General features: G+C 36.0%; 2 protein-coding genes across 16 annotated transcripts in view; both read left to right on the top strand.

Annotated features, from left to right (window-relative positions):
- Window positions 1-4,852, top strand: part of eml1 (EMAP like 1) — a 43,389-nt gene extending 38,537 nt beyond the window's left edge. For 5 of the 6 annotated variants that reach the window (XM_027172568.2, XM_047821673.1, XM_047821672.1 and 2 more), the window contains 9 exons: window positions 119-244; window positions 843-974; window positions 1,200-1,267; window positions 1,584-1,672; window positions 1,815-1,912; window positions 2,577-2,664; window positions 2,832-2,927; window positions 3,181-3,311; window positions 3,412-4,852. In XM_027172568.2, the coding sequence (XP_027028369.1) occupies window positions 119-244; window positions 843-974; window positions 1,200-1,267; window positions 1,584-1,672; window positions 1,815-1,912; window positions 2,577-2,664; window positions 2,832-2,927; window positions 3,181-3,311; window positions 3,412-3,537 (954 nt within the window). In that variant the 3' untranslated portion in view covers window positions 3,538-4,852. Of the gene's footprint in view, window positions 1-118; window positions 245-842; window positions 975-1,199; window positions 1,268-1,583; window positions 1,673-1,814; window positions 1,913-2,263; window positions 2,327-2,576; window positions 2,665-2,831; window positions 2,928-3,180; window positions 3,312-3,411 lie in introns of those variants that run through there. The other variant, XR_007144539.1, reaches the window with a different exon arrangement.
- A 4,187-nt stretch (window positions 4,853-9,039) lies between these two features.
- The window catches only part of evla (Enah/Vasp-like a), a 35,680-nt gene continuing 25,378 nt past the window's right edge, over window positions 9,040-19,341 (top strand). For 2 of the 10 annotated variants that reach the window (XM_047821475.1, XM_047821473.1), the window contains exon 1: window positions 9,045-9,462. In XM_047821475.1, the coding sequence (XP_047677431.1) occupies window positions 9,458-9,462 (5 nt within the window). In that variant the 5' untranslated portion in view covers window positions 9,045-9,457. Of the gene's footprint in view, window positions 9,463-19,341 lie in introns of all 10 variants that reach the window. The other 8 variants (XM_027172401.2, XM_027172400.2, XM_027172399.2 and 5 more) reach the window with 6 other exon arrangements.

The following is a 19,341-nucleotide window of genomic DNA, read 5'->3' as shown; positions in this document are numbered from 1 at the left end:
AATACCATGTAATGCCATGTAATGTGCTATGTTTATATTTATAAAGTGAATTACATAAAATCACTCACTAGACTAATAACTAGTAATATTAGATTGCTGTCACTGCTATTCTTCTTAGGTTCCTGAAGTGTATGGGCCTATTCGCACCATTGCTGAGGGGAAAGGAGAAACTATTCTCATTGGAACAACCAAAAACTACATCTTGCTTGGCAATCTGAATGGTGAATTCACCTCCATTATACAGGTGAATACTGAAATATATAGATATAGATATAGATCCAGAAAGACTACTGAAAGATACAGATATAGACAACTTTGACTTTAGAGATAAAGGTCTATTTAGTAAGCTATTTTATTTAATTACTTCTTTTATGTTACTTTGTGATTCACTGCTAAGTACAAAGGCAGTATTCTTGATAACTAGGTTAAAATGCCTCATTTATTTATTTATTTTCATTATATTATTTTTAATTAACACTGGCTCTCCTAATTAAATAGAAATTATAAAATGAGCGCCAGAGGTGAATGTGGTGAGGAAAACCTCCCTCAAACAAAATAAGGAATGAGCCTGAAGAGGAACTGCACTCAAAATAGGAACCTGTCCTCTTGTAGGTCACATCAAATGAGTGGGATTGTAAAACATTTCTCTAACACAACTGTATAATATAAAGTCAAACCGCACTAAGTGTGTTGAAAAGATGAGAGCAGTACTTAATGATTACAGCAGCAGTTCTACAGAATCCAGCTGTGATTATTAATTGTCAAAAGTGTGAAACATTGATATACTGTATCTCAAAACCTTAAATACTAGTTAAAAAACGTGTGTCTATGATTGTTTTTAGGGTCATACTGATGAGTTATGGGGCTTAGCTGTGCACCCACTAAAGCTGCAGTTCCTGACCTGTGGCCATGATAAACAGGTCTGTCTGTGGCACTCAGCATCCCATCAGCCACTCTGGACCAAGACCCTGGAGGTGAGATGAATCCACAGAATTAACTAATTTAGTAGTTTAAAATATAGTAACTTGTGATTATCTCAGTGAAGGCATGGTAGTGCTTTTGTGAGTATTTTCAGGATGTGCTTTATTTCTTAAAACTGTACGAAGTAACCAAAATGTCAGCATCACACATAAATACGTACGTTTACGTTTATCTCTGTGTGTATGATTGAGGCCTTGTGTTTGTGCTTATGTGGATAGGATGCTGCTCAGTCTGCTGGCTTCCACCCCTCTGGGGCAATTGTTGCCATAGGAACACAGACAGGCAGGTGAGAGAGGCTGTCCCTTCACAGCAATGAGGTCTCTGACATGTCATTACTGTTCTGGCAAATTTCTAATCGTCTAATCGTCATTTCTAATATCTGGAAGACCCCAAACACATCATTATTATGCAAATTTAATACGCAGAAAATAGAGTACTCTGGATTTCTTGTACAGATATATTTTAAAACTGTTAATATTCATGAAAGAGTAATCAACATATCAAAAAGCAAGCCTAGTAGCAATAGCCTTTGAAAATGCCCCAAGCTCTTCTGCATGCAGAGCTTTATATGGTCTGTTCTTCTGTTGTAATTGTATGGACAGGTGGCTTGTTCTGGATACAGAAACTAAGGATCTAGTCACAGTCCATACAGATGGGAATGAACAGCTCTCAGTTATGCGTTTTGCTCCAGGTCAGTGTTCTTCTGATAGCCACTATAATTTTTTTCCAACTCTTTTTTCAACCCTTTTTTAAGTAATTAATACAGAGACATTTACAGCACATCAGTGCACATGACACTTACATGATGCTGGATTGAATATTTTGTCTTTCAGATGGCAATTTCCTTGCCATTGGGTCACATGACAATTACATCTACATTTATGCTGTAGCTGAGAATGGCAAGAAATACAGTCGAGTGGGAAAATGCTCTGTAAGTTTTTGTAAATTATGTTCTTTTTTGTAAAAGCATCTTAAGATATTTAGAGATAAGTTATGTTGAATAAATTTTACTATAAATTTAGAGCAGAATTCGCATTCGTTTGTTCTTCTAATCTCACAAAACAGCAATATACAGTATTTCCACAAATTCTTTACAGAACAAACCCCATGCAACAATAATAATGCAGTTAAAGATATCCTCTTTCCTGAAATACATTAAATAAATGTGTATGTTAAAATTATTATGTTGTATTTAGCAGTGGTGCTAATTTGTTTGTTGCTGCTGAGTACAGTAGTAGTAGCTTGAAAGTTAAAGTTTTGGAAAACTTCTGTTTGAGTACAGTGTATAGATGAGGAGGTGAGAGATGGACAGAGGACTAAAGCTCTCCTTCACTGCTCTCTTTAGGTACAGATGAATTAGCTTGCACCATTATCGTTAGTCGATTGGTGGAATTAAAATTGACCACAAAAGTAAAAACCTTTAAATAAAAATCCATTTGTAATTTCATTACAGAAATACATTTTCAATATGTTTGAAAATCACATATTAATTTTAATATTGCTTTGCAAATTGTTCAGGGTGGATTTTTTATTCTTGTAAATAGTCATTTAGAAAGCAGATTAGTGAACATTTTATTGCTGTTTGTCTCTGGTAGGGTCACTCCAGTTTCATTACTCATCTAGACTGGTCTATAGACTCTCAGTACCTGGTGTCCAACTCTGGAGATTATGAGATCCTTTACTGTGAGTACTGCTAATTTAGCATTAATCAGTTAATAGCAGTGAGATACACATCTGCTGATACTGTATGAGCTGTCTCTTGTACAAAACCTCACAATGACAATTTGTAGAAATTATTGAAATGGATAAAATGTCAGACACTGTAATGTGTAATGTGGTTGTTTGTCCAGGGATCCCCTCTGTGTGTAAACAAGTAGTGAGTGTGGAAACTACCCGAGATATCCCATGGGCCACCTTTACCTGCACACTGGGCTTTCATGTGTTTGGTGAGATTCAGTCAGTAATGTGTAATAATACGGTTGGTCAAATATCCGTGAAATAGGTTTCATTGAAGACAATAGTAAAAGTGCTTAATGTGTTTTTAAAATGCCTTTTAAAATCATTAAAATGCCAGTACCTTTTTATGTGTTTTTGCATAATTGAATATGGATTAATATGGATGACTTTATGGATTAATATGGATTACTTTGCTGATTATTAGTTCTTGGATAAGGTTATTTGTTTTGTGCTGTTCCTCAGGCTTGTGGCCAGATGGCTCTGATGGGACAGATATTAATGCAGTGTGCAGTTCCAATGAGAAGAGACTTCTCGCCACGGGGGATGATTTTGGAAAAGTGCACCTTTTCTCTTTCCCCTGCTCTCAATCCAGAGTAAGCAATTAGCATGTGTTTTATAACATTTTTGTAAATTGTATACATGTTAAAAAATATAATATATATCTTACTTGTTTTTTTTACTCTCTCTCCTCAGGCTCCTAGTCATGTCTATGGTGGTCACAGCAGTCATGTCACCAATGTTAACTTCCTGTTTGATGACAGCCACTTGGTGTCCACTGGAGGAAAGGACATGAGTGTAATGCAGTGGCGTGTCATATAAACAACTACTGACATTGTATGTGGAAATGGATTGGGAAAATTCCCATTACTATCAGATTGAAATGAAGGAGTGGCAGTCATTTGAAGGCATATCATATATAATTAGGTGAGGCAGGCATGTTAAGCTATTGTTTGCTATGTGCTAAAACACAAAATATGCTTACTGTCTCATCAGCCATTAGGAGCACATTCTGCAAACTCAACAAACAAAATTACCTTGAAGTGATGACATGAACAACTTTTTTCCACGTGATGCATTTTGTGATGCCAAAGCTGACAAATTTACATTGAAACTGTTACAGCAGACATGGTATATGTCTCCACCTTCTGGCCTCAATAAGTATTGCAGCCACTCCTCTGTGATTGAATTTTAGTGCTAATGTACAGAATGATTGTCTCTGAACTTCCTGAACTGATCTCAGCTTTCACTCTTCCTTTGAAGAGGCATTGTGTATATTAAACAGCATGAATTTACCAAACACAGCAATGGCACTGTGATCAAAATAACCCCACATTTATACCAAAATAATGCATGAAACCCCTTTTAGACAACACTACAGCTAATAGGTCATAGTTAGGGTGCTAGTCTCCTCATTTTCTAATAAGTGTGCTTTAATAAGACTTAATGAAGTGTCTTAATTAACTGCAAGTTAATGAAACTGCATTCCTTAAGTATTTATGAGATATAATTTTATTATTTCCCAGAGCATAACACTACAAAATGTGGTTTTGTTCTAGGAGGGGTTCAAAACTTATGCAATACATGATATTCGATTCATTTCTATCGTCTCCAGGAGAAAAGTGTTACCATGTTGACTAGACTAAACAGTACTAACATTACTTTTTATTAAAACCAACAAATCTAGCAATGCAATGTAATTCTTTTTAAATACTCTATGAGGAACTCTCTCCACTGCTTAATAAGTATAAACACACTTCATTTTTTTTGCACTGAAAGAGAATGAGAAACTCATCAGGGTTTTTAATGACTGTAGTTTGTATATTAAAAATAGTTTTAGCATGCACATAGTTGGTTGACTGTATTTTTTAAGCATTTTTCATTCAGATTTTGATTTTCCAACTGATTGGCCTGTAGCACAATGGCAAATTGTGATTTCAGATTTTGGTTTTTAACATTGAGGGATGGAATTGAACATTACGAATGAATGAATCAGTAGCCATGATGGTATTAGGCGTGTATCTGGCTTGTATGAACAGGTAACAATGATTACAGAATGTTTAATAAAATGTAAAAATCTGGCATCATTCTAAACATTATCACCTTCAATCACTCATATTAAATTCATTCAAATCTATCAGGATGTATGTGGTCTTTTATTTTTAAATCTTTTGGCTAAATCAACTGTAATATTTTATAAAGACAGATATGCATAGATAGAAACAGAACTGTGTCATGTGATTTCTTGAGCAGGAGTACACCATGGCCCTATGTGACCTGTGTGTTAAATCCAGTAACAAGCTTAGTTTACCATGCTGAAAACAAATAGCTAAGACCAGCATAGCTGGTGAAAAAAGAAAGAAAAGCAAACAAGCACAGAATTCATACAATTTGTCTGTACTTCATGTTTCTGGTGTTTAGCAGGCACCCTTATCCAGAGTGACTTACATTTTTATTTCAATTTATACAACTGAGCAATTGAGGGTTAAGGGCCTTTCTCAGGGACCCAGGAGTGGACCTGGGATTTGAACTCATGACCTTCCAAAGAGTAGTCCAATGCTTTAAAAACTAGGCTACCACATCCCCTTCAATCTTACTATGCTTACAAATACATGAAAGTATGATTGTTTACTACCTATCCAACACTCACATGCAACTGATTATCATCATTTGAACGATTTGTGGATATCATCACAAAGCAGATTTACAGATATTCATATGTACATTTAGGTTGGTCCCTATTAAGCAAGCCAAAAAGAAAACTATTAAAAAAAAGGCTTGACTAAACAGCCTAAAATTAAACTTAACGATTTAAGATTTAACTTAAAGATTTGTTTAATTCAAAATAATTGAAAGGATGTTCCATAATTGTAAGACTTTATAAGAAAAATCTTTGCTATCATCTTGTTTATTATAGATAAAAACAAATAGTCTGGATAAGTTAGAAGTCAAATCTGACTATGACTCTAATAAGAACTGCTGCATTGTGGCCTAACTGGAGCTCATTTGTGTACATACTGGAACATCCAGACAGCAAGGTATTAAAATAGCCCAACATAGAGGTGACAACAGTGTGAACTAGTTTTTCTGCATCTTGTATTGACAATATATGAATTATCTTAGTAGAATTTCTGAAAGAAAGACACATATCCTAATAGTATTATCTACATAACCAACAAATTAGAGATTGGAGTCAATAACCATAATAAAGTCTTTTACTGCTTAATGTGAGTTATTATGGGTGATGATGTTATTATCTAATCACAACATTTGTTTCTAGCTGGTTTTGGTGCTAATAGAAGTACATCTGTCAAAATTAAGTAGGAGTAAGAGTTTTGGTAAGTGTACCTTGATGTAGCATAATTAGACAAAAGAGCAATGGGAATAGAACAGAACCATGTGGAACACCAAACTTTACCATAGTATGCATAGAGATTTCACAATTTACAATGTGGAGCACCTACTAAACTGATAGTGATCAGTCAAATAAGGCCTGGTTTTATTTATGAGTGCTGTTTCCTCAGCTCCAACAGCATTTTCTAATCTATCTAAAAAATATATTCTGTTCAACATTATCAAAAGCTGTACTAAGATTAAGCAACACAAGCAAGGAGACACAGCAGGTGTTGTTTGTCTCAGTGCTGTGATGTGGCACAAAACCTGACTGAAAGATTTCATGAATGTTATTCCTATGCAAGTATTAGCATAATTTCTGAGCTACACCCTATAGCTAACAAGTGTCTGGTTGTTGTTGAATTATTTTTATTATCGAATTAAATCAAGAGTTTGATTATGGCTAGGTACAAGGTTTTATGTATATAATCAGTGTTAAAGGAGGAAGGATCATTTTTAATAACATATTTGCTTTTGGTAGTTTTAGTACACAAGTTCATTTTGAGGAGGAAACTAGCAAAATTAGTTCAGCTTTTTGAATGTGAGGAATATAGTCTAATGGTTCCACTGACATTTATTATGTATACATTGGTTTCTACAGAATTAGTTATCAAGTTGTCTCACTTTAAATTCTAAATACTCTAATTTGTTTTTGAGAAGTATTTCAAGTCATTGTTGCTACATACAGTTGGTTTTTGTGCTTCTCAGGTGGTCTTGTTCCTAGTTAATTTTGCTACTGTATTAAATAGGAATCTATGATTATTATTATAACTTCTATTAGGATTAATACATATGTTTATCTAACATAGTAAGAGTCTTTCCATAGCTAAGAAGGCTTTCCTTCTATGCTGTCACATCCAAATTTTTAATATTTACTTTGTTAAAGATATAAGTTGACTGTTGTAAATGGTCACAACATGTCAAACATAATAAGGACCCTAAAAATCTGTGACTATATATTAATAGCAAGAACCTTATCCTTAATCAGGGTCAGCCTTTGCTTCCAGAATAGCTTTAATCCTTCTTGGAATGCTGTCACATAAACCTAAATAGTTTGTGTTGGGATGTTAGACTGTAGTTTGGATATCTGTTTTGCAGTCTGTGCTCCAGAACATCTCATCAAAAATTATGTTGAAGGCTGACTTCATCCTGCTGTTCATAAAGCTTTAAATATTTACTGCAGTACATCATCAGGGAAGAGTGTTTGCACCATAGCTTGACAAATAACAAATGGCCTCATATTTGTTGGCTCCTATACAACTCTGAAAAGCATTCACTGGACCTAATGACTTCCAAGAGATGGCTGCCCATACCATTATAGATCTCCCACGTTGGCAGCAGACATTGTGAGTTGAAGCATTGTTTGGTTTCCTCCAACATAAATCCAATTTCAGATGTAATGAAGTATGCTAAAAAAAAAAAAAGACACATCTGACTGATGTGATTACACAAAGTTATGTATCTTTGCACACTGACTTTAGATACAAAGTTTATCTTTGTGAAGATCATGACATACAGTTTTTTATTTTTAATTTTTATGGCTGTACATTCTAGGAACTTTTAAATTCTAAATAACTGTCTATCCTTGTCAATGCCCACATGTACCTTTTATTCAGACACCCGCTGTTTGGCCTCTTTGAACTGTTTGTTGTCTCAAGTTTTTTATTTTAACTCATATTTCAAAATATTAATTGTCAAACCTCTTCTATAGCTAAGCTACATGCTGTTATTTGGTAATCGGTCGAATCATCTTTCCAGCTGTATGTGGAATTCTACATGTCATTTTTATTATGCACTGCTACTGTTATTTACTCCGACTATACAGAAGGCCTCCTGATTGGTTATGGGCTATATAAAGGTGAACAGATAATGACATCTTTTTATGGGCCAGTTTAAATCGGGCCATGGATATCTCTGCTCAGTTGATGCTCACTGAGTATTTTTAGAGGTCTGAATGCTAACCCTGCTAAAAATGCAGCATAGTCTGACTAGCTGCAAGCTTCCATTACTCAGGCCAAGGTGGTAAAACTGGTGCTGAAGTAAACAGATTTTACTAAACACTGCTAGTAAACATCGCTACTAAACCTACAATATAGACATTATAAAAAAAAATAATCAAAATCTAAAAATATTAATTTATACAAATATATAGGAAATTGGAAAATTTGAAACATGTATTGTTCAGTACATTCGCTTCATTTAAGTAACAAGTAAGCTGAAAAACACTTTGTGCTGTACCAGTTTGACCAGTTTGACCTGTGTTTTGGATGCTCAGGCCAAGATGAATTTTTCAGCAGGGAACACTTTATTATTTAGCTTGAATATTTTTAAGGGAAAAATCAGCATGCAACCTAACTGTACAAACGAATTAACTCCAGCTGAAGATGATTTTTACCCGTGTAACTATTTATGATTGTTGAGCACGTGCTGAATCTACATCACAGCATACGGTAGAGCTTTAATATTGATCTCGCAACAAAGGGGGCGCCGCCTACCCTGCGTGACGCCCAGTCAAACTGACGCGCATGCGCATTGCAGTAAAGACAGAAGGTCAGCTAGTCTAAGCCAACTGGCTTTTTAAAACCTAAAATAATAATAATAATAATAATAATAATAATAATAATAATAATAATAATAATAATAATAATAATAATAATAATAATGTATCAGATTCATTTTGGTGTAATAAAATAAATATAATCAGCTACCATGCCTATAAATGATGAACCTAGTGAACCAGCATTAATGTATTCAGTGTTAGAGATTTAAGCACTTATGTACGTCGCTCTGGATAAGGGCGTCTGCCAAATGCTGTAAATGTAAATGTAAATGTAAATGAAGAAGTTATCCTACGGGACAGAAAGAATAATCGCCACACCTTATAACTCAGACGTTGCAGTACCTCGTTGTTGCCACTAGGGGCCAGTGTTTTACGGTTCAGATTCGCTCCCTTCGAACCGGCTGCCCAAATTCAAGAGGGAGTTAAAACGGAGCGCTTTAGACAAACGATTCATTGCTGGCGATGTTATGGGTGCGACCGTTTTCTTAACATGGAATTTGCTTTAGCTGTATATAATGAGAAATCGCGCTATAATGCGGAGTTGGCTGAGCTGTTGAGAGGGCTGAGTCTCCCATCACTGCGCTGTTATCACCTCGCATAAGAGCCATTATTCCAATTAATAATAATAATAATAATAATCTCAACGCTTTCATCTTTACACGACTCATCTACACGCCTGATTAATCTACACGTCTCATACGCGCTCTAAATGCACCGGTAATTCTACTGGGACAGAGATTGCATTGCTTTTACCTCCTTATTGTCTATACGTGGAAAACGGCATTGATAATGAGGTAAGAGATCCTTTTGGCGTATTTGTTGACAACGTGTGGCGCAAATCAGAGCGACAGAGACGCTGACGTTAGAAACGTGAATGAAAAGACAGATGAGGTTTCAGCAGATCAGCTTTTAAATCCGTGTCTCATCTAACTGCAGATGTCTGTGTTGTCTAATGCACAGTACCATGAGCAGTGAGGGCCTGTAAAATCTCCAGCTCACCTGTCCTCCTGTTGTGATGACAGAAATCAGGGTGTTTAATTTCTATTCAATGCCCAAAGATCAACGTTTTGTATTATGATCCGTATTACAGTCATATGCATGAAACACCGTGTTTATACGAGCCAATTCGATTTGATTATTAATGTGGGAAATTGTATAAACTGCAAATAAACAACCGTCCTTAATAAGCTTGTGTATAATAAAAATGACGTAATCGTAGTGACCGTCATAAGTCTTGATGACATCACAATGTGGATGAAGACACGCGCGCGCAGGTTTTGGATGTGTGCTTTTTTCCCCCTTCTTCATACACGTCAGAGTGCTGTGCAAAAATAGTTTGAAAATAAAACATTTGTGGTGATACAATAAAGCCAAAAATGTCTTTCCTTTATATATAATTTTTGTAGTTCATTTCATTTTGGCTTTGAACAATAGACATTGTCACAAAACAGCTTCACAGAAATCTGGATGTAGATTGCATCCCTAACCGGCAACCCGTTGGCCAAAATGCAGACCGTGGCAAGAAAATATTGAGAGAAAGAAATGTTGCGAGAAACCAAACCCATGGAATCCATCGTCTTCTGGTTGACGTCAGATAGTGTGGCATTATACCAATTAAAAAACGTATGCTATGAAGACAAAGAGTATTGATTATGTTTAAAGGTTGTTCAGTTTATTTATGTCCACAGCAGACGTTTTAGGTACAAGTCTATTGTATACAAGTGGGATTGTTCATCAAAGATTGTGTGAGTTTTGGACATAAATGGTTGCGGTAAGTGCAGTGTGAGTGAGCAACAGTATTTCACACAGAAAGTTTGAGAATGAAACATTTAGAAAAGGTAGCTGTGGATCTTCAGCCTATTCCAGGAACAATGGTCGGGAAGGTGGAAATATACCTTGTGGTTGACTGCGGACTATCTCCGATCACTTCACATGCACATTCATACACTTGTTTCTTCCTAGTGGCCATTTAAAGTCAGAACAAACTAGGAGCCCTGAAGCTGTGAGGCAGAAATTTTATGATACCTGAGTTTCAGAGATGGGAAACCAATATGGCAGAAAAGAGTACAGTTTCTGTACTGAATGACAGGTTTTGTTAATTTTTCTGAGTGCAGCGAATTGTTCTTGTGATTTACATTTTGTTTATATTCCTTTCTTTATATCAGCACCTATTCTATGTATGTTGTACATTTTTCACACCATGAAAATAACTTGTATTTGACCAAAATTGCATTATCTTTAGGGAACTAGTTAACTGATTAATGTGTGTTATGGTGTACAGAACGCTGTACTAATCATCAATGGTTCATGCTTTTTCCGACAGCAAAGCATGTGAACACAACATGCTCTTAATTACCACTTCAGTAGTGGGAGGCAGAACAACAGCAATACTTTATATTCATTTATATGACACTTTTATGATTTATAATTATAATTTAAGCATATATGCAATATGCTGAACCATGGCAACTGACAGGAAGGATCACAACCTTTTGGTCACCACTACAGAACCTTTATGGCTATTATTAATGTATTGTAATTTTTTTACGAGAAAGCCTTAACCCTTGTAAGTTTGTTTTAAAGTTTCCTTTCTCTTCTTTATTTACTTTCTCTTGTAATTGTTGACGAATGAAAGTTCTCAGATAACTTTCCATTCCAGCTGATGTCCTCTCTAGAAAGAAAACTCGACCAGTTGCCCAGAAAAATTTACACAAACCACAGCTCTCTTCTATAAGCATATCTTCCTGATGTGAGTTATTTTTAGATTTAGTTTTAAAAGTTGTGCTCCATCATGGTAAAACGAATCTGCATTCTTTCCCCTGCCTAACATATGCACATAGTGGGAACATGAAAATGTTCAGAAGAGCTATTTTTGTAGACTGACTGTGAGAGCGTTTGCTCGAGGTGATTCATGGAGGCCCTGTACATGTGTGTGTGTGTGTGTGTGTGTGTGTGTGTGTGTGTGTGTGTGTGTGTGTGTGTGTGTGTGTGTGTGTGTGTGTGTGTGTGGTGATATTTTCAGATCAGTGATTCTGCATGGCACAGGTGTAGAGAAGGCTCTCTTGAGGCAGAAACATCTTTGGAGGCTACAAAGCATGTCTCTAAAGTCTTACTTGTAAACATATGCAAAAATAATCACATTGCTGTCAGTGGCCAGTTTTTTTTATGTTATTCTAAAACTTAAACTTTTTTAGTTTAAAACTTAAAGTTTTATAGTAAAATTTTCTCCTTGTTGCCAAAAATATCTACTGTAAACTATTTTTCCTGTAAACACATCTACTTCCTGTTAGGATTGTCTTTGTTGTGTGTCCTCATTCACTTAAATCCTCATAAGCATTTGAGCTCATGCAGCTTTGAGTTCATTTAGGTAGACGTGAAGTATCCAGCTGGCTTTTTATACTGTATACGGATAAAATGATTGGGATGGGAAGTGTATAAGGTATAAGGATGGCTAGTGTTTCTTTCTATCCCAGATACAGTGCTCACATGGTACAGTTCATATCACAACAATTCTATTTGCGAAGGCAGCACAGTGTCTTTATTATGTTTGTTTTTTTTTTGAACATTTATGGTATTTGGCAGATGCACTTTTCCAGAGTGACTTACATTTTTTAATCTTGTTTACACAACTGAACAATTGAAGGTTAAGGGCCTTGCTCAGGGACCCAGAATACAGAAGTCAGTCTAGTAGAAACACCTTTCTAGCAAGTGAGCGAATGTGACATTGACGAGATGTAATTTACGCACATTGTGCTTGATGTTGGATGTGTGTTTAGATGTGTCTGTTATGTGAGGTACAGTCTTTAGAAAGGCATTTTAGATTAAAAGATATGTGTAAGAATGAGTGTTACCATAAATACAACTTTTGTTTTTCATCTCAAATTGATTCCAGAAATCTCTATTTGTGGACATTACTGTGTCTGTCTGTGTGTATGTGTGTGTTCAAACGCTTACTTGCAGTAGTTAAGAAGGATCATGTGGTTGTTGAACATAAGCAATATTCCAGCCTCCTCCTCCACCCTTCATTCCTGTGGATAGAAATGATTGGCAGAAGGAGAAGGCTGCTGGTTTGTAGCTGTCACATGTTTATGTTCCTCTCCTTCTTTCTCTCCATTCACTTGATACTCTGTATCACTCCTTACTTTTACTTGTACTTCTTTGCAGTACTGCAAAAACACGCACGCACACACACACGCACACACACACGCACACACACACACACACGCACACACACACACACACACACACGCACACACACACACACACACACACACACACACACACACACACACACACACACACACACACACACACACACACACACACACACACAGCAAGTGTGGTAACCAGGCATGCTGATTTGTCTCGCCAGCTGTTCTTCCACAAGAACAAGCTGATTAGTTTTCTCACACTGAGCCATAACACATACACAACTCTCACGTTCTTGTGAGCTTTAAAGGCATGAACATGCAGTATTTTGAAGAGCATTTTCAGCAGTGGATAGAAGCCAAAGAGCAGCTGTCAAATAATAGCTTTCATTATTGTATGTGCCTCCCACATTTTTCCTGCTGCCTCATTATATGTGAAGAATGACATATATAGAACACAAATTGTATGGTATAAACACACATTTAATGAGGGTCTATGCAACTAGAAAAAAATGTTTTCAGACTTTCACAAGAGAGGAGCTGCTGGGCAGAAAAATAGAGACAGCTCTCACTTTGGAACCTTTTCAGGAAGTGTAAGTATGTTGTTGGAAAGTTCAGATTTGGGAAAGTTTCCATAAGCATCCATGCCAGCAACAGCTGTGAGCTGTCTCTACCTCTTTCAGCGTTCCCCTTTAAAGGTGCATTGGGCAGACTTTTCGCTTTAGTGCTTATGATGTGAATTATAAATAATCTGGAAAGATTTTTTTTTACTATACATTCACATCAGCATGTACAGTAAATGATTCCTTGGACCGATCCTATGGCATGTCATAATGTGACTCTTCTTCAGGTTTACATTCACAAATTTAATGCTTACATTCAGTTAATTCCCATTTCATAAAATCCTGGTTTATATAAATAGAGTTTCATTGTATCCTGTCACCTATTACGTCTTATTTTTTGTATAAAGATCACAATTAATAATTTAAAAAAAGGCTTAGAAAGCATTAACAGTGATTTATGTTGCCTCGGCTTGCTTTGCTAATCTGCCAACAAAGCTAGTATAATGCCTAACATAGAAATACACTAATTTTCATACTAATAAGTAAATTACTTAATTTATTTTTTAGCTGATTAATTAGTCTGTAGACAAGCTACAAGTGATACATGGGATGAACACTTGCCAATGTGACTGTTGGGATAATCGTTTCAAAGTTATGTTATAAAATTATATAAAAGATTTATAAAAGAGTGAATATTGGGTTTTACATTTATACACACCTGGAAAAAAGTCATGCACCGTTGAGTGCTTGTCTCAAAACCATCTCATAATGTTAGTTATGACTGACAATGTACTGATACAGCAATTAAAAAAAAAAAGTAGCTGCTTTAAAAAATATGCTGAATCCAGATCCTCTTCTGGGAATACCAGGCACAAAGTGGCAGAATATTCCAGGTGGGAATTTTGAAAAACACACAAAAACATTCGGACATAGAGGCAGCCAAACCAACTACCAGCACATTTTTTTGAAGTTGGGAGGAAACTGGAGAATGTGGGAATGTGAGAACAATAGAAAAAAACAGGGCCATGAAACTCTGAAGTATATATATTTGTCTGTAGCTCATTTCATAACTTTAAATCATCCAGATTCAAAAACAATCCATATAAAATCAATTCCTTAATTCTTCAGCTGTAAACAACAACAAGATACCAAAATTCACCATACAAGCTGTTATAATCATTTTACTGTGAGTACTACAGTATAGCAGCTGTTTGGTAGCATATTTGTAATTATGTCATTGGTTATGTACCCAAAATGACCAAAAGTTTGACACCTGACCTTCACACCCATATGTGGCTCTTCTTCAAACACTGCCCACTGCGTCACTGTACTAAACTGCTGATGTAATCATTTGAAACTTTTAGGAAGCGAATGAAATTCAAATGTATGCTAATTCTAGGCAGCTGCATAATCCAGTATGATGTGACAAAATAATAATTATGCAATTTACTGACAGTGCAAGTGACTTGCTGTGGCTTCTGGTCTAAGCCATAATATTAACTTAACACATGCATTACCTGACCAGGAGAAATGTAACTAGGTGGTCAGCTAACTGCAGTCCAACTGCATTAGGCTTTGCCGTTAATCAACATATTTTTCCTTCTTGTTTTATTGTGTTCCCAAAGTAATACCAATTTATATGTAATAGTCAGTAAGGTATATTGATTAGGGCTTTTATTCTGTTTTATTATTGCTTTCTCTGCACTTGTTTCTGGGCAATTAGTGGATAGGTCAGCACAGATTTCACTGTTCGTGCTCATTTATGTTGAACCAGCATTTCCCAGACTGACATCTCTGAACAAGACATATCAGTTGTAATGATACTCTACAAGTTTCAAGGAAAAAGCAGGCAAGGAACAGAATGTTATCAAAACACTGGTGCTGTGACAGTCGCTGACCTTGTGAAGATTTGTTAAATTTTTTTACATTGACCAAAAGGCCAAAAGCGTGGGGGTAAAATGCTTTTTGCAAAACCTTAGACTGTATGTCTGAGGATTTGTGAATGAGAGACTAGCAGCTGCTGTTCTTTCAACCCTCAGCGGGGAAGCACATTGCCATGTGTCCATTTTTATTGTCACTTTGGAACCGCTTCCTAGCTGCCCCCCTGCTCTCCTTACAGAGTTGCTTTAAAGCTGGGGCTGTTTTGGGGAGGGTGGCTAATGTTTTCTCAGACCAATTGTGTCTGAATCATTTCTCTGGGTCTGTACATGTGGAGATTATGGAATAATTGCTTATATCATGTGACTGGAGTGTGTGTTATTTGTGACTTAATCATGAAATCTGAGCCCATGGCAAGAGTTGTTTATGAGCTATGTTTGTGTGAGTACGAGTGAGCGTGTGTCTTATACTCACATCTTGAGCTGGAGCTGTTAAATTGTCCTTCTCATTATGTCATTATAATTCTCTGTGATTATTTAGCATGGGCACATTGTAAGAATGTAAATTTTACAGTAAAAGACTAACAATTATGAGTTTTGTTTTTTCAGTTCAGGAAAACCACATAAATGCTGGAAATATACTGTACTGTTGTTCAAAGTAGCATTAAATTGGTTATTTTATGTAAATGCAGTACATTTGAGAATGTATTAAGTCACATCATTCTATTGAACTACAAAGAAAACCTTCTGAAGTACATTTTCATCAGACACTTGCTAACTTACTAGCTTAAGAAATTAGCCTCTTCTTACACAAACATCACTCAGACTTTAAATAGCATTTAGCACATACAGTGTATCCTTAGTAACCTTAAACCTTAGTAACTTTTTGTGCAATATACAAAGTTCCACAAGTTCCCTCATCCAAATGTATTTTAGGAAAGTAATCCAGCAATTCAAATATTAGACTCTTTGTATAAATGTGTAATATTTTGGCTATTTATTGGAGCCAGTTGATATTGTTTATGCACCTACTTGTTTTTAAAGTTTTGTACTTCAGTTTGGATGAAAACCATTTTAATTTAATCAAATAATAAACCCAGCTTATATGTTAATTAATGAAACTCAGTGATACATTTTGTAATTGTGGGGGGAAAAAATTAACAGGCCATTTGCTTCATGGTCTTCTGAGGTTCTGCTTAGGCTAATATGAATCAGTTTAAGGGTATTGTTGAAATGTAGTCTATAAAGTATTACCAAGTCGTCCATGATTATTTTTTCTCCATCATTGACAGAGTTATTATGTTTATCATCTAATTGTTAATCTAACTTATTATATTTGAATGTAGCTCATCCCATCACTTAAAATCATCCAGCTTCAAACTTGAAATGAGCCATCCTAAAACGAGGCAAAAACAGTTCCTATAAAATCAATCAATCTCATAATATTTCAGGAGAATCAGATTTTTCTGTAATTTGCTGTAAACTACAAGATCCCAAAATGCACCATACAAGCTGTTTGAAACATTTCACTTTCAAACATTTTCACATTTCGTCTCTCATTTCACAAACCTAGCGTTTTGTATGGAGAAAATGCATTAACTAACAATAGACTTTAAACCCTGTACAATGTTTGAGCTCAAAATGTCATGCTTGTTATTCTTCCTATATATTATTCATTTTTGCAATTTTTCATTAAGAGCACCAGACACAATCTTGGATATGTCTGATATTATATATTTTTTCACCATATAGCCTGTAATGCTTGTTTATTAAGCACTAGGTATGTGTACAATATTAAACTTCAGTCATAAATGCCAAGCTGGAAAAAGAGTCTTGTGAATACCAATACAATCATTTACTGTGTCTGAGATAGCATATTTGTAAATATGTATTTGCTTTCATTAGCGTATTAGCATATTTCATCACTTCAGCATGACAATACTTGCACAAAGCAAGCTTCATTAAGACATGGTGTGCCAAAGTTGGAGTAGAAGAGCCCTGACCTCAGCCCCACTGAACCCCTTTGTAATGAATTGAATTGCTGACTGCACTCCAGTCCTCCACATGAGATATCAGTGCCTGTTATCTCTAATTCTCTTGTGGCTGAATGAGCAAATCCTCACAGTCATGCTCCAAATCTAGTGGAAAGCCTTCCCAAAAGAGTGGGTGTTATTATAGCAGCAAAGTTGGACTAAATGTGGAATGGGGTGTGATGGACTGGTGTCTGACATATTTTAGTCTATATAGTGTAGATACAAACAGTTTTAAGATTCTTTTAGTTTTTACTAATTTAATTACGTTTACTTTTAAATTCATCCTTGTTGTGATTAAATTCATTTAAAACTTTTAAAGTAATTTTTTTAACAAGCTGTAGATTCTAAAGATTCTTACAAAATACATTATAAGAAAAAATTAATAAAATGAGCTGCAGAGACTTGGGAGTAGGAAAAAAGGCATTTCAAGCAGGCCTTGTTGATTTTATCTCTTGCTCTCTGTCTAATAGAATTATTTGGGCTGCATAATGGGTACATAAGTTGACATAATCTGTTTAGATAATCAGCACAGTTAGTTTCCTTTAGTCAGTATAAATACATATTAACTAGTTTAACATACATTATTGCATCATATTAGTTACCACCTTTAGTCTACTAAGTCAGAAAAAATATGTGACTGGAGCTTTTGTGCTTATGTGACTTGCTTAGTGTGCTAACTAATAAATGTATTACTTTTGTAGTATTATTTTGCACCCCTGAATTGTCAGCCTTACAGCAAATTTAATTCAGCCTTTATATAAAATTGGTAATTCCACCTTTCATCATTTTTATGTTCAAAGACCTTTTAATCAAATTTACATTTACATAAAGAACAAAATGTGTGTTGTGAGGTATTGTATGAAGTAAGATAATTTCAGGCAGTTATTTTTACAGTATACACTGATCAGCTATTATAGCCAAAACACAACCTTATAGAACATTGAAACCACTGAAAGGTGATGAGTAACATTTTTCTCGTCACAGTGGCACCTGACAAGGTGTGGGACATATTAGTCAGCAGGTGAACAGTCAGTTCTCAAGTGTAAGGATCTAAAAGACTTTCACAAGAACCAAATTGTGATGGCTAGATGACTGGGTCAGAAGATTCTCAAACAGCATATCTTGTAGTGTGTTCCTGGTATGCAGTGGTTACCTACTAAAGTGGTTGAAGGAAAGGCACAAGGTGAAATGTTGACAGGCTTATGGGTGCCCAAGGCTCACTGATGCATTTGGGGGGAGGAAGCCTAGCCAGCCTGCTCCAATCCCACAGTAGAGTTACTGTAGTACAAATTGCTGATCGATTAGAGATATTGACCGTTGTCAACCTGAACTGGCAAATGTGCCTACAATGGGTATGTGAGCATTAGAACTGGATCATGGAATAATGGAAGAATTTGTTTTTTTGTTGTTGTTATTTTTTTCACGGCCAAGTGTGAATGTTTTCCTTACCCGGGGAAGAGATGTCACTAGGATGCACTATGGTACGAAGGCAATAGGCAGTGGCACTGGAGGCAGTGTGATGCCTTGGGCAATGTTCTGCTTCAAGAGTGTCCTCTTTTAGCAGGATAATGCTGCCTGCCAGCCTGAATTCATGAGGAACATAAGTTTGAGGTTCTGACATGACCTCCAAATTTCCCATATATAAATGCAATCAATCATCTGCAGATGTGCCGCAAAAACAAGCCTGTTGGTAAGGAGCTGCTGGTAATGTCATGGTTCCAGATACCACACACCTTCAGAGGTCTTTAGAGTCAATGCCATGGTGGGTTGAAGCTAATTTGGTGGCACAGGGGGAACCTACACAATATTAGGCAGGTGGATTTATTGTTATGGTTGATTCATGAAGCTCTAAACTTGTCAGTGTTTTATAAACTACTTTCTCACTCAGCATGGGGTTGGATATGTGATGATGTAATCCCCCTCGGGGTAGGACACAGGACACGTAACGGTGAAAATCCCTCACAAGTGCAATCAACTCTCATGACACGTCAGCGCTATATAGTACAGCTATACTGTAGACCACTCAGTCATGTCTAAGTGCTTTACCCAGCT

The sequence above is a fragment of the Tachysurus fulvidraco genome, chromosome 12 (genome assembly GCF_022655615.1).
Source record: "Tachysurus fulvidraco isolate hzauxx_2018 chromosome 12, HZAU_PFXX_2.0, whole genome shotgun sequence".
NCBI lineage: Eukaryota > Metazoa > Chordata > Actinopteri > Siluriformes > Bagridae > Tachysurus > Tachysurus fulvidraco.
The sequence above is the reverse complement of the archived record's forward strand: the minus strand, read 5'-3'. Positions and strand labels throughout refer to the sequence as shown.